The following is a 15,365-nucleotide window of genomic DNA, read 5'->3' as shown; positions in this document are numbered from 1 at the left end:
GGAGTGCCAAGCTGGACTCTGGAAAATTTGAGATGAGTGCAAAACATCACATCACTCTAGCTTCTGAAAAGGATGTAAACTCCATTCCATAAAAACTGCAGAGAAAAAATGCCCAATGAAGTTAATAAAGGAAGAAAGCACATTAGAAATACCCAGCTGTGTGATAAACAGACAGAGAAAGACCAAAGGAGCTCTTGCCCAAGAAGGTGCCACAACTGCAGAGACGTCAGCAGAAAGCCAAAACTGGATCTAGTAAAGAGACACAGATCAAGGCTTGGCCAGATTCTACGGGAAACCCATTTCAGGCCATCCCTGCACTGAGCCGACGGGTCACGCACAGGGACAGAATGACATCTGGTTTCCCGTCACACATCCACACCTGCTAACCAACACACAGCTTGAAGGTCTAATTTTAGACTCAGCAGCCGTGACAGCATTTTTTTTTCTTTAAAAAAAGATTGTCCATATTTCCTCTTCTGGGTGCAGCGGATAGCCCTTACTCTCACATTCCCTGCAAACGAGGGGGATGGAAATAATAATGGGTCCTTTCTTTCATGTCCCCCCAAGATTCCCCACTCATTTAGAATGTCCACCTAAAATGCCTTTCTAAATCCGTGTCAAGACCTAAGGAAACATGTTTCCCAGAGCCTAAATCACAGCTGTCATTACATCACCCCCTGCTCAGAAACCTTTGTGTGACTGCTTGTTGCCAGAAGAACAAAACCCATTCTCCATAACCTGGAACCCAAAGCAACCTACAGCTTGAGATTCAGTCCATCCTTTAAAAATGTCCATATTCCTGTGTCACCACTTTGCTCAAGGTGGGGTCACATATTGGGTAAGTTATTTAACCTTAGCTTCAAAACACCTCAGGTGAAGGATCTAGCTTTGACCTTGACATAATAGGAGCCAATAAATACTGGCCTGCTGTGTCAATCATTAAAAAGAGAGTGTTTTTCAGAGGACAGGAACATAACAAACCAAAGAAAGGAAAAGTTGTAGTTGGTCGAACTTTTTTACAGAGGAATCTGGTAATATGCATCAAAATATAAAATGCACATAACCTTTGAATTGACCCAGAAATCCCACCTGTCCCATCGACCTTAAAAGGTCATTGAATAAGTGAGGATATATGTAATCATAGGGATCTCATCACAGCATTCTTCATAATAGCGAAAAATCAGAAAGAATCTAAATGCCATTAGGATTGGACCAAGAAAGTTATGTAAACAGACACTATTGTTAGATGATGAAAATTGCTTCTTTTTTCCCTGAATTTAGTGTTTTTTACAAGATACATTTAACATTTTTTCCAAAATCAGAATGACTATTTAAAAAATAATTTTAAAAACACACAATGGAAAAAGGTCCTGCAGGACATTTTCTTGGATTCTCCAGGACAGTTATTATTTTACAAAGAACTGATGAAGGTTTAGTACTGCTTTTCAGACCAGCCGACAGCCCAGGTAGCTGATAAAATGAGGCTAAAATGAGGTATATGAAAGACTTCTGTGCTTTTTGCATAAAATCAGCCAATTCTGTCCTTTTACTACTTCTACAAAAAAAGAAGAAGAAAAGCTCTATTCTTTACCCACAACTTTTATAGTTAATCCTAAACATCTATGTTCTATGTGAAGCTCTTGACATGTGGGAGACTAAGAAGAAAAAAGCTAGTGGGTGGTTCAGAGCAAGCCTACCTCAGACGCTAATAAGACTTGGCATTCATACTCACCCAGTGTGCTGCTGGAACATTCTAGAATTATCACTATAGGACCAAAATTATGGGGAGCAGAAATGATTTGAACAAGTGATGGGGCTTCAGACGGATTTTAGATTTCTGATTTTTAGTTACTTGGGTTTGAGGGCTTTATTTCCCTTAAAATGACAGGTAAATAAAAATCTCAAACCATATAGAACAGAAAAACATACAGTAAATTATCCTCTGAAATCACAGTTCACAGCAATAATCACTATTAACATGTGGTGCTTGTTAGAGTTTGCTTTTGTTTGTAAACCTATTTCAAAGGAATTAATCATTCTCACCCATTACACTGGCAAAAATAAAAAAGTATGTTAATATTAAGTCCTGGCAATATTGTAGGAAATGAGCTTTCATGTGCTGCTGCTGAGAGTGTAAATTAACTTATTAATATATTGGTGACAGAATCTGTATAAACTTAAAAGATGCATGTCCTGAGAACCAGCCACATAACTTTCTTTTATCGAGGAATAATTCATATACCATGAAATTCACCCCTTTAAGGTATACAGTTCAGTGGTCTTAGTATTTTCAGAGGTGTGCAACCATCAACGCTAGTTCCAGGATATTTTCATCACCCCAAAGAGAAATTCCATACCCATCAGCAGTTCACTCCCTCTTCTCCTGTCCTCCTTGCCCATGGCAACCACTAATCTACTTTCTGTCCCTATGGATCTGCCTGTTACGGACATTTCAAATCAACTGACTCAAACAATATATGGTCTTTTGTAACTGGCTTCTTTCGCTGAAAACAGTGTGTTCAAGCTTCATCCACATTGTAACATGAATCATTGCTCCATTTCTTTTTATGGCTGAATAATATTCCATTGTATGGATATACCACATTTGGTTATATATTCATCAGATGAAGGACGTTTGGCTTGTTTCCACATTCTGCCTATTACAAATAATGGGGCTATGAACATTCCTGCAAATTTTTGTGGATTTTTTCAATACAATGTAGAATTGCTGGGTCAAGTGGTAACTCTACATTTAACTGTTTGAGGCACTGAAAAACCGTTTTCCACAGCAGCTGCACCATTTACATTCCCACCAGCAGTGTGCGAGGGTTCCAATTTCTCCACATCCTTTCCAACGCTTGTTACTGTGTCTCTTTTTTATTACAGCCATCCTGGCAGGTTTGAAGCGGTATCTCAAAGTGGTTTCAATTTGCATTTTCCGAAACACTAAAGATGTTGAGCATCTTTTCATGTACTTATTGGTCATCTGTATACCTTTCTGGATAAATATCTACTCAAATGCCTTGCCCCTTTATTAACTGGGTTGTCTTTTTATTACTGAGTTGTAACAGTCTTTTACATATGCTAGATACTAAACCCTTATCAGTTATACAGTTTGCGAATAGTTTCTCCCATTTGTTGGGCTGTCTTTTCACCTTCTTGACTGTGTCCTTTGAAGCACAAAAGTTTTTCATTTTGATGAAGTCAATTTTACCTATTTTTTTCTTTTGTTGCTTGGGCTTTTGGTGTCATATCTAAGAAACTACTGCCTATCCAAGATCGCACAGACTTACACCTATGTTTTTTCCTAATAGTTTTATAGTCTTAACTCTTTCATTTAGTTCTTTGATCCATTTTGAGTTAATTTTGTATTTGGTGTGAGATAGAGGTCCATCTTCGTTCTTTTGAATGTGGATATGCAATTGTGCCAGCACCATTTGTTGAAAAGAATACTCTTTCCTCATGGAATTATCCCGGCATATAGCTCTTTAAAATCTACCTGAAGTGTTCTGTAGCTTGATTGTGGCAATATACACAACTGTATATGTGTGTGTTTGCCAAAACTCATTGAATTGTACACTAAGAAGAATAAATTTTGTATGTAAATAATAACTCAATAAACCTGACAACTAAAAATTCTCCTTTAACATAATACTGTATGTCAACTATATTTCAATAATAAAATCAATTCTCCTTTAGAGAAACATTCACATATAGAATATACAAGGATCGTACGCTTCACAAATATTACAGTACTGCTTATATATATAAGAGTAACTAGAAACCATCTGAACATCTGTCCAAAAGGAAAAAAGCTAAATAGAATGTAGTATAATGATAGGATTGAACACTATGCAGCAGTTCAAAGGAATAAGCTAGATTTTACAGACATCAACTGGATAAAGTTTAGAAACTTCTACTAAACAAAAAAGATAAGTGCACAATGATTTACACAGAATGAAAGCATGTATGTAAAAAAGATAATCAAAACCATACTATACAGGTTCTATGAGTATCTAGAGGTATCTCTTAAAGGTCTGGAAGAACACTCAATACACTGATAACACTCACTGCCTCTAGAGAAGGCAAAAAGGCACCAAATTGGATAGGACAGTCAGAAAGGAGTTGGGCTGTCATTTTTCCCCCAAAGGGAAATCTATTTACTGATTCCTTGTGTGATTAAAAATTAATAGTATATAATTTATGTGAGTTGTAAACAGAGGTTATAAGTATGGAATCACAGCTTTTTAATATGCGTGCTCATTTGTGCTTCCCCGCACCCAACCTACATGCGCACGCGCACACACACACACACACACACACACACACAGGTGATCTTACCAATTTGGATTTTCTATACTTTCCCGGAAGACAGACTCTTCCTTCATGGATGCATATTGTGTCCACGTAAGGCAGTGACTCCTTATAGCCATGTTCCTTTCCTGAGGATTGAACCATGATTCCTCTTCTAACTGGACATTAGGTACCTTTAAAATGTTCACCTGTCCAAAAGACAGAAGATGGTTTTCTGAATTTAGGAGGAACAAGCTACATAAGGACTGTGTCCAGAGTTGCTTTTAGTCTCAGGGAATTAAGAGGACAAGTGATCCTGATATAGGGATGACAACTCACCAATGGCGGTAAGTCCTTGATAATCAAACACACTATGACCTTACTAAATGTTGGTAAGGACATGCAAATGGCCCAGGATTTACACAGCCTGTGTAGTCCCTGGCCTGATTCCCCTAACTGCTAAACATTAAGCAAAGCATCAGCCTCCTCCGTGTCTCCTCTAGGGCTGGTTATGGCCTTCTTAAATTGACGGATTCTAATTGGGCCCACTTATGGGCTCACATGCAGGCCAGTATCAGATAAAATATTTTCTTCATTTTAAACTCTGCCCAATATCTAGAAATGTATGCTTTCCTAGGTGGAGGAAACATGCAAAGCTACAAAGGCAGAATTGTACAAGTCAGGGTGTTCTTAAATTATTTAAGAATGGAGATACAAGACAAAGTTGAATGCCTTTTTAAATAATAGATGCAAAGCATGTATACAGGGCAAAGGCAGGGTACACACTCTGGGGAAAAAGCCAGCAATAATTTGCTGCACATACTGCAACATATTATTATCTGGAAAATAAAAGAAAGTTCATTTTCATTGTCATATCAGCCTTCTTTCCACTAAAGAAAGCAACAGAGTCTTAATCCATGATAAGAAAGTGATGGAAGCTGCCATGTTTTCTACATACAGCACAGCAAAGCAATTTGCAAGCTAACCGGCAGGAGCCCCACTGGGTTTTATATCACACACAGGATCACTTCCAGGTTGAAAAGACGGAGACATTCTTAAAAGTACGCAGCAAGACACTCTCCTCTATTTCCTAATGATTCTAAAAGGACTCTTGTCAATAATCCCTCTACGGTTAAAGCAATGTGATTAAAAATTTCACTCACCTTTTTCCAACAATCACCAGAGTGCTCAAGGATTTCAAAGAGAGAAAACAATTTGCTATCATGAAGATTTCATCATCAATACCATTACTTTACAGAAACACACACAAAAAGACTTACAGAGGGTGCTGAAAACACTATACTCTCAAAGCCATTCTTACTGACAGTAAAATGGAAACTGAAGCTTTTCTCTTCCTTACTGAAGTTAATACTTACCATCTGCCCACTTCTGATCATTCTTACCTAAGAGTCATATCTAACCATGGACAGATTAGAAAAGATGGCCACTTCATGCAAAATGTCCAAAGTATCTTTTAAAATAATTGTTGCCCATCTCTATGTACACTAAGAGCCCTCCACAAAAGAGACAGAACAGACAGGAAAAAAACTCTCTGGTAGCACCTGTCAAAACTGAGGTCGGACAGGAGACAGATTTCTTCCTTAGAAGGGCTCTGAGGTAGGAGAACTGGGGAAGTTCTAACACTCCTTCACATCAGAAAATGCTATCTCTTTCCATGACTATTTGGAAAACACCCAACGTTACACCAAATCTGATTAAATTTTGAAATGAATTTACCTTCCTTAAAATTTCTGGAACCACATTTTGACAGACTGCAATCCTCTTTCTATAGATGATCCCTGTTGACACATCTAGAAACAGAAAATTTTTACACTCAAAAAAGAACTGACGGAAATGTATTCTTGTTTTAATGTCAATAAAACTTTTAATGTCAATCTCAATTTTCGATATGTAGAATTCCCAGAGAAAATATTTAACTCAAAACCCAGCATCCCTGACCACTTTTCTGGGCCAAATCCCTGCAAATATCTGTGAGCAAGGAATAAGGATAAAATAGCTAGCCACTCACACTGCACATTCTAAATTCAAGGACAAAAGAATCGTAAATCGTTCACTGCTCAGGACTATCAATGTCAACACTCCAATGGCCATGGCCAATGAGCCCCCTGCTCAGCTCCAACAAAGAGAATGTTTTAACAAAACGATGGAGAATCTGATGCTGCCACCTTCTGCACCAAACATGTTTTCAAGCACAGGTTTCTGGCTACAAATTTAAACTTTTTTTTTTTTTTTTACATCTTTATTGGAGTATAATTGCTTTACAATGGTGTGTTAGTTTCTGCTTTATAACAAAGTGAATCAGTTATACATATACATATGTTCCCATATCTCTTCCCTCTTGTGTCTCCCTCCCTCCCACCCTCCCTATCCCACCCCTCCAGGTGGTCACAAAGCACCGAGCTGATCTCCCTGAGCTATGTGGCTGCTTCCCACTAGCTATCTGTTTTACGTTTGGTAGTGTATATATGTCCATGCTTCTCTCTCGCTTTGTCACAGCTTACCCTTCCCACTCCCTATATCCTCAAGTCCATTCTCTAGTAGGTTTGTGTCTTTATTCCTGTCTTATCCCTAGGTTCTTCATGACATTTTTTTTTCTTAAATTTCATATATATGTGTTAGCATAGGGTATTTGTCTTTCTCTTTCTGACTTACTTCACTCTGTATGACAGACTCTAGGTCCATCCACCTCACTACAAATAACTCAATTTCGTTTCTTTTTATGGCTGAGTAATATTCCATTGTATATATGTGCCACATCTTCTTTATCCATTCATCCGATGATGGACACTTAGGTTGTTTCCATCTCCAGGTTACTATAAATAAAGCTGCAATGAACATTTTGGTACATGACTCTTTTTGAATAAACCTCTTATTAATTATATTGGGCATACTCTTCTCTCGTAGGGGAGCAGACTCCCTGTGGCTGGAACTATTCTGTTTTGGAAAGAAGTTTACAGAATAGCACGAGGAACATAAAAAAAAAAAAACACAATAAATGTGAGTTGAGAAAAAAAGGAAACCAAATCAGAGAAAAATATAAACTCTGAAGTGTTGTCTTTTGCTCTGTGAATTACTGTGACTCAGCATGTTCCTACAGTTTCTCAAAGCTCTGGCTATAACAGCCCTGAACCTTGGTGCAAACACCCTGAGTGCCCAGAAGTTGTTGGTAGGGTGAGAAATGGGTTCACCTCCTCTGCCTACTGGCATGCCTTTGGCCATCTCATCCAATGTCTGCAGTACACGTAGTGAAAATGGATGAGCCACTCCCGGAGGCAAAGATGCCCCTGTCAGTGGTAGAAATTATAATTAACCACTTAGAAATATGCACATTGTTCTATCATTTGATCTTCTCAACAACCTAAAGGCAGTTTGTTATTATTTTCCCATTTAACAGATGAAGAAATAGGGCCTCCAAGAAGTTAGTTCATGTAGATAGTAACAAAATCAGGACCTGAAATCAGACTTTTCTAATGCCATATAAAACCTTTCTCCTACGAGTGCAGGTACCTGAGAAAACGGCTTTTAATCATATTTACAGAGTTATGGAAGTGCAGGAAATACCCTCGCAAAGACAGTTCTCTCTTCACCAAACAGAGAGAATGGCTCAGGGTCACGAAATGAACATCTCATACATTTTCTCAGAAGGTTCAAGAGCATGGTAGACCGAGCCTGGGTGTCTTCAAAGGTTTACACATTGATGATGTGCAACATTATAGCTTCCTTCAGTGCCAGCTCTCGAGTTCAAACACTGACAGTGAAAACGCTTCTACCGGAGATGTAAATGACAGAGAACAGGAAAGACTCCTACACTCCAGTCCAAGGATCAGTAAACATCTTCTGTAAAGCGCCAGATGGTAAATATTAATATTTTAGGTTTTGTGGGCCATACAGTCTCTGTTACCACAACTCTATTGTTGTGATAAGGAAGTAAGCACAGATAATACATAAACAAATGGGCATAGCTGTGTGCCAATAAAACTTTATTTACAACAACAGGCAACACAAGCATAATTTGTCAAGCCCCACTCTAGTCAATACTGAACCATATTGTTAAGCAGTTTTGATTCCATAATCCAATCATTTTACAGTCACATCTCATATACATGCTATTAGTAATATCTATTTTGCCATCTATAAAATGATATACGAATATATCAAGAGACATAGCCATGTAACCTCATTGTTCTGAGGATTAAGTTAATAAAAGTAAGAGTGCCTGGCACACATTAAGTGTTCAAAAATGTAAACTGTCACAGCTGTTATCAATTCTTAATGGAGAAAGTGACAAGAGCATAAGGCAAGCCTTCTACTGCTGGAAATGCCAGGTGCTCTTTTCTATCAGTCGCCTCGAATACAGAACTATACCTGTTAATATACCTGTTTAAAATATAACAGGCCAGGGCTTCCCTGGCGGCGCAGTGGTTGAGAGTCCGCCTGCTGATGCAGGGGACGGGGGTTCGTGCCCCGGTCCGGGAAGATCCCACATGCCGCGGAGCGGCTGGGCCCGTGAGCCATGGCCTCTGAGCCTGCATGTCCAGAGCCTGTGCTCCACAACGGGAGAGGCCACAACAGTGAGAGGCCTGCGTACCGCAAAAAAATATATATATATATAACAGGCCACACACACACACAAAGACACACATCTTCACAAAGATCAGTAGCACTTACCTTTTTTTTCCTCCACAATTTTTACAGAGATGACATTTTTATCCATGGGGTTTGGATACTAAATGAAAACACATAAAGAAAAATTACCATTCTTTTTTTTACCAAAGTGAATTACTTCACAGTAACCAGTTATTTGCAGAAACAGTAAATATTATCCAAGCAATCTCTAAGGCCAGTTTTCAATCAAGAGTCTTAATTTTACTAGTTTGGAATAGGTAAGTAGATGCTGTCATCAACTGGACCTGTATGAAATCCGGAGAAACCTTCTTTGGAGTCAACCTAGCTCTGGATGGAGACGGGGAGGTTAGGTTAAGCTAATTAATAAATAATACTATTAATATTGAACCAGCCTTACATAAATCAAGCGTGTTCTTTGTATGAGGCACTGTGTGGAATGCTTTACTTGCATGATCTTTTCTCAAATCAGCCTCTCTGTTGTGATTGGGTCATGGGATATCATTATCCCATCTTTCAGAAACTAAATGGAAACTAAATAAAATCAGAAAGCTTAGGGTCACCCAGCTGGTTAGTGGTAGAGCCACAAAATGAAATCAGGCCTAGTATCAATACATAGTGAATTCCTTCACTATTGTCCTTTACTATTGCCTGGTGGCTGGGTCAGCATCACAGGAATATAATCACAGAAGGAGTCTATGCCAGGTGCTCAATAGTTTATTTATGTATATATGTGTATGGTAAGTCACTCTGCTGTACAGAAGAAACTGGCACAGCACTGTAAATCAACTATATTTCAATAAAGAAAAAAATACAAAAAAATAAGTTTATTTATTGATTAAATTCCCCTGAAACACAATTTCATGTTAATAAAAAGCGGACAGGGCTTCCCTGGTGGCACAGTGGTTAAGAATCCGCCTGCCAGGGCTTCCCCGGTGGCGCAGTGGTTAGGAATCCGCCTGCCAATGCAGGGGACACGGGTTCGAGCCCTCGTTCAGGAAGATCCCACATGCTGCAGAGCAGCTATGCCCGTGCGCCACAACTACTGAGCCTGCACTCTAGAGCCTGTGCGTCTAGAGCTGGTGCTCTGCGACAAGAGAGGCCACCGCAATGAGAAGCCTGCGCACGGCAATGACGAGTAGCCCCCGCTCATCGCAACTAAAAAGAAAGCCCACAAGCAGCAACGAAGACCCAACGCTGCCAAAAATAAATTAATTAATTAATAAGAAAGAAGAAAAAAAAAAGATCCACCTGCCAATGCAGGGGACATGGGTTTGAGCCCTGGTCCGGGAAGATCGCACATGCCACGGAGCAACTAAGCCCGTGCGCCACAACTACTGAGCCCGCGTGCCTAGAGCCCGTGCTCCGCAACAAGAGAAGCCACCGCAATGAGAAGCCCGCGCATGCACCACAACGAAGAGTAGCCCCTGCTCGCCACAACTAGAAAGGTTGCGTGTAGCAACGAAGACCCAACACAGCCAAAAATAAATTTATGGGAAAAAAAAACTGATGATAGCTACCATTTTTGTCCTAGGCAGTTTAATATATTATTTCAGTTTAATTATTTCAGTTTAATTCTCAAAACTATTCCATGAGTTACATTCTGGGTTTTTTTTTTTCCCTTTCACTTGTGAGAAATTAAACTAAGTCATTTGCTCAAAATCCCCTAGTTAATGAGCATCAAGACTGTAATTCAGCCACAGATACTTTCTTTTGCCTTCAAGGCCTGCCCACCTAACCTACCCTCAAACACCTCAGTCACTCAAACCCCACCCTTTGCACTGCTCAGATGCAAAAAGAGACTCAGACAGTAGAAGTCCTCAAAGCCAGAGGACAAGCAGGCTGCTGACCAGGCCTGCTGAGCGCCTGTCAGGCTCTATTCCCAGAGGTGTACTGCTTCATCATGCGATCTAATAGGAAAGGAAAATCACAGGGAAGTCTTACCCAAAACACCGTAAGGTGCTGAGGGGGAGATGAGAGCAGCGAACAGGCTCGGCGGGGGGGGTGGGGGGGGGGGACAGGGCCCTCCACTTGGTAAGCTTGAGCTTTAAGCCTTCTGAACCCAGGAAATGGTCTACAAAACTCAGCGAGCAGGGCTCTTCCCCACCCCACGGCAGCTCTGTGTCTGCATGCATCAGTTTGTATAAGAGGTTGACTGAGTGACTGATTTTTCAGGGAAAAGGATCCGTCGCTTTCACACATTGTTACAGATATCTGTGGCCCCAAAAGACCTGGGATAAGAACACAGACTCTGCAAGAGCAGGAATTCTGTATCTCCACCAGCCAGCACAGGTCTGGCACATAGCAGGCACTCAATGAATATTTGCCGAATGAATGAACAATCTGGAAGATAAACCTTGCTGACCTCCGGGACCAATGTGGAAACTAAACCTTACTCCCTTCGAGGACCAGGGGAACCAATCTATGAAGTGAGCAGTGGGCTCAGTCCTTGGCATCCTCAACACCACATCACACCCCATGCCGTAAACTCTGCCAGTCACACTCCCATCCGGGCAGCTGCAATCTTGATAACAAATCAACAACTTGCCTTTTTGTTTGTTTGTTTGTGGCCACACGCTCGGCTTTTATGATCTTAGTTCCCCGACCAGGGATCAAACCCAGGCCCCAGCAGTGAAAGCACCAAGTCCTAACCACTGGACTGCCAAGGAATTTCCCAACATGGCTGTTTAAATATTTATGTATTCATTCATTCATGTTTGCTCCAGAAAAAAATGCTCAAAATTACGATGCTTGTTTTCTTGAAGTTTAACCTTCAGTATTTTTTTGAAGATAATGTCCATCACAGGGGGTCAGGTTTAGCTGTTCTGTCCCTCAGCAAGGGGGCTTCACTTACACAACACCCTTGAAGTGAGGGAGACATCTGAGACTCACACAGATGCCTTTAATTTTTATTGTGTGTGTGTGTGTATAGAAATCAGAACTTTTATACTAAGGTAAAATGAGAGTATGAGAATATTGCCTCTACTACAGTTCTATTTTACTCATTTTATTATATTCATCAATACATCCTGACTGACTGAATATTATAAATACACTGTAAGCTGTAGGAAGATGACTGAACTAAATTATGAAAGAGGTTGGAAACATAATCACCAGAGAAGGCTAATGATAAAAAGTTCCCAAGTTCTGAGTACTTCACAAAGTTATCAGTGAAATTCCTAAAGATTATAAACTCAAATGCTTTACTCACGCTTTTCTATAACTTTAATATCTGCTTATTAGGGTGAAGGGTATCGATTTAAATAATAGTGACACTATTCTTCACTTAACAGTTTTCCGACTACCTAGGCACTGTTCCAGGCACTAGGGACAGAGTAATGAAACAAACAAAATTGTAGCCTCTTCGAGAGTTTACACGTTAGTCAGAAAAACAAAAAATAAAATATATAAGGCGAAAATAAATCAGACTAAGGGATAACAGGGGCTTGGGAAATCATGAAGAGGAACCGTTGTAAAATACTTAAGGGTTACTCATTCGACAATTCTTGCAAATTACAAAGTAAAATGGAAGTTGCCTCAGCCAAACACAAGAAATCCTAAGCTATTCACTCCAGTAAACTCATCTGCAAGATTCAAGGCATTTTCCTATGCAACTACTTTTGGAGTTGAAGAGACGCGAGCCTCGAGTCTCCTTCCATACGAGAATGGAAAAAGAAATCAGAGGTTTATTTACAATAGCTAAATACCATGACATGAAAGGCATCTATTTTAACTTTTTTTAAAATAAAGATTTATTGTGCTGAGGCGCCCCCTACCTGGCATTACTCAAAATTTTCTGACACCATATTGTGGTAACTTGAATATTCATGACTGAATTCACAAAAATGTATCTGAAGTCAGCTAATAAGGGGTCGAGAGAGGGAAGGCTGCTCAGAGAGGGTCACCACCAGGAATGCCAACTGGGAAGACAGGAAGCAGGTGACCGGGTTTTTCTGGACACCTGTACAAACACAATGTGACAGTGGAAAGGGTTAAGCTAGATCAGGATCAAGCCCATCAAAGACTTAATTGCACATCTACTTTGCCCATGCAGAGTGCCGTATTAGAGGTCACCATATGTATTATCTCATTTTGTCCTCCTCAAAATGAGTAAATCTCTTAACAAGTGTGAAGATAAGGAGTCTCCATGTTAAAAACATAATGGCATAAGACCTGTACACGAGCAGGGCAACCCTGGGATCTTCCGGTCCCCGCTCCACACTAGTAGCTTTCATGGAAGCAAAGTGGACTGATGACCCAAATATCTACCAAAAACCCTTGCCATCCTTGGACCTCTATCAGGGGACCACAAACTGCAGTGGCTAATAATTACTGCACAGGGCTCTGCACATTTGCCATACTTTCTGGGTGACACAAGGGATTTTTCAAGGTATATTTGAGTTCATTCTGAATTTACTTACAATTTTTACATTCTTCACAGAATGTATAAACTAATCCCTTCCCTTTCCCCAAGACATAAATGTGTTGCAAATATCACTGCTTATATTATATGTATGTAACAGTCTAACAAGAGTAAAACATAGACTCTCCTACACTGTCATATACCTTGCTTTCATGTGTTTTACATATTAAAAGGTAAGAGGCCAAAAATTTCAAAATAATGGGTAAAAAACAAAATACACATTAAAACAAATACATAGCTGTGAAGAGTGAGAGGTCAAAAAATAGAGTCCATCTAACTACAGGAATAACATTCAGTATATTTCTGGGGGTAGATCCATGAAGATAGGGTATATTTACGTTTCTTATTTACAGGGGGAAAATATAATAAGCTTTCGTAACGCCGACTCTTAAGAGAGTAATGAGTTATTAACATATCAACTTTCCAGGACTTCGGTGGTCCAGTGGTTAAGACTCCAAACTCCCTATGCAGGGGCCCAGGGTTCGATCCCTGGTCAGGGAACTAGATCCCGCATGCATGCCGCAACTACGACCTCATGCAGCCAAATAAATAAATAATTAATATTTTAAAAAAAAGAAAGGGGCTTCCCTTGTGGCGCAGTGGTTGAGAGTCTGCCTGCCAATGCAGGGGACACGGGTTCGTGCCCCAGTCTGGGAAGATCCCTCATGCCGCGGAGCGGCTAGGCCGCTGAGCCTGCGCATCCGGAGGCTGTGCTCTGCAACGGGAGAGGCCACAACAGTGAGAGGCCCGCGTACCGCAAAAAAAAAAAAAAAAAAAAAAAAAAAGAAAGACACAACTTTCCAAAAAGCTCAGAAGTCTATGCCTGCCTTTTATAATACTCCCACCAAAAAAGTCAATGACCTCCAAAGAAGCCATTGTTTACAAACTTCCAACTGGCATTATCCAAGAGAGCACGAGGAAGCTGATATATCTGTATTAGTCCTTCAAAGAAGGCCAAGGAGACCTAAAGTAAGTCTGGTATATTAACATATCAGTTTTATAAGCATTAAGGGAATCTCTGCTACCCAGGCTGATGCCAAACATGTACACACAAAGGGATGGAGCTGTTGAAAAGAGATATGGCATTTAACTACACAGAGAAATCACTGCGAGCTGTGCCAAATTCCCTTTATGAGCTACATACTATTGTCTACCTTAAAAGAAAAGCAAAGTTGACTTTATACCAAGACCAAATGATGAGTCAAAATGTCAAAGACTAAACACATTTAAGTCAACAGACATTTTGAATGGCTGTTCGTTGGCCTTCGCAGTAGGAGGATGAAGTAGAAGAAACAAAGGACAAGGAGGCAAGATGTGCAGACTGTGATGCTGCCATCTGTGAAGCCCGGGTGGTAGACCACCAGATGATCCTCAAAGGCCCTTCTGCTGGGACAAGTTATGATTGTAAACAAAGGCCACTCAACGTCACTTCACGCTCATTCATACCAAAATGTCCCAATAATTGGCAATGACATAATGAAGTTTATTAAAAAGAATCATTCATACAATTGTGACACCAAGGAAAATCCTCTTCCCTAAACATTAAATGCAGCACTATTTACAATAGCCAAGACATGGAACCAACCTAAATGTCCATCGACAGATGAATGGATAAAGATGTGGCACATATATACAGTGGAATATTAGCCATAAAAAGAAAGGAAACTGAGTTATTTGTAGTGAGATGGATGGACCTAGAGTCTGTCATACAGAGTGAAGTAAGTCAGGAAGAGAAAAACAAATACAGTATGCTAACACATATACATGAAATCTTAAATAAATAAATAAATAAATGATACTGATGAGCACAGCTGCAGGGCAGGAATAAAGACGTAGACATAGAGAATGGACTTGAGGACACGGAGGCAGGGAGGGGGAAGCTGGGGTAAAGTGAGAGTAGCATGGACATATGTACACTACTGAATGTAAAATAGATAGCTAGTGGGAAGCAGCAGCACAGTTCAGGGAGATCAGCTTGGTGCTTTGCGATGACTTAGAGGGGTGG

The 15,365-nt window shown here is 40.1% G+C and overlaps 1 protein-coding gene across 4 annotated transcripts in view; it reads right to left on the bottom strand.

The window, feature by feature from the left end:
• PRELID2 (PRELI domain containing 2) overlaps positions 1 to 15,365 on the bottom strand; it is a 181,527-nt gene that overhangs the window by 158,461 nt on the left and 7,701 nt on the right. For 3 of the 4 annotated variants that reach the window (XM_060008615.1, XM_060008613.1, XM_060008614.1), the window contains exons 2-4: positions 8,983 to 9,040; positions 6,031 to 6,104; positions 4,342 to 4,502 (exon numbers count right to left, since the gene is read on the bottom strand). In XM_060008615.1, coding sequence (XP_059864598.1) covers positions 4,342 to 4,502; positions 6,031 to 6,104; positions 8,983 to 9,040 — 293 coding nt within the window. The remainder of the gene's footprint in view (positions 1 to 4,341; positions 4,503 to 6,030; positions 6,105 to 8,982; positions 9,041 to 15,365) is intronic. The other variant, XR_011246413.1, reaches the window with a different exon arrangement.

This window comes from Delphinus delphis, chromosome 3, assembly GCF_949987515.2.
Source record: "Delphinus delphis chromosome 3, mDelDel1.2, whole genome shotgun sequence".
Lineage (NCBI taxonomy): Eukaryota > Metazoa > Chordata > Mammalia > Artiodactyla > Delphinidae > Delphinus > Delphinus delphis.
This window is presented reverse-complemented; position numbering and strand designations above follow the sequence as displayed.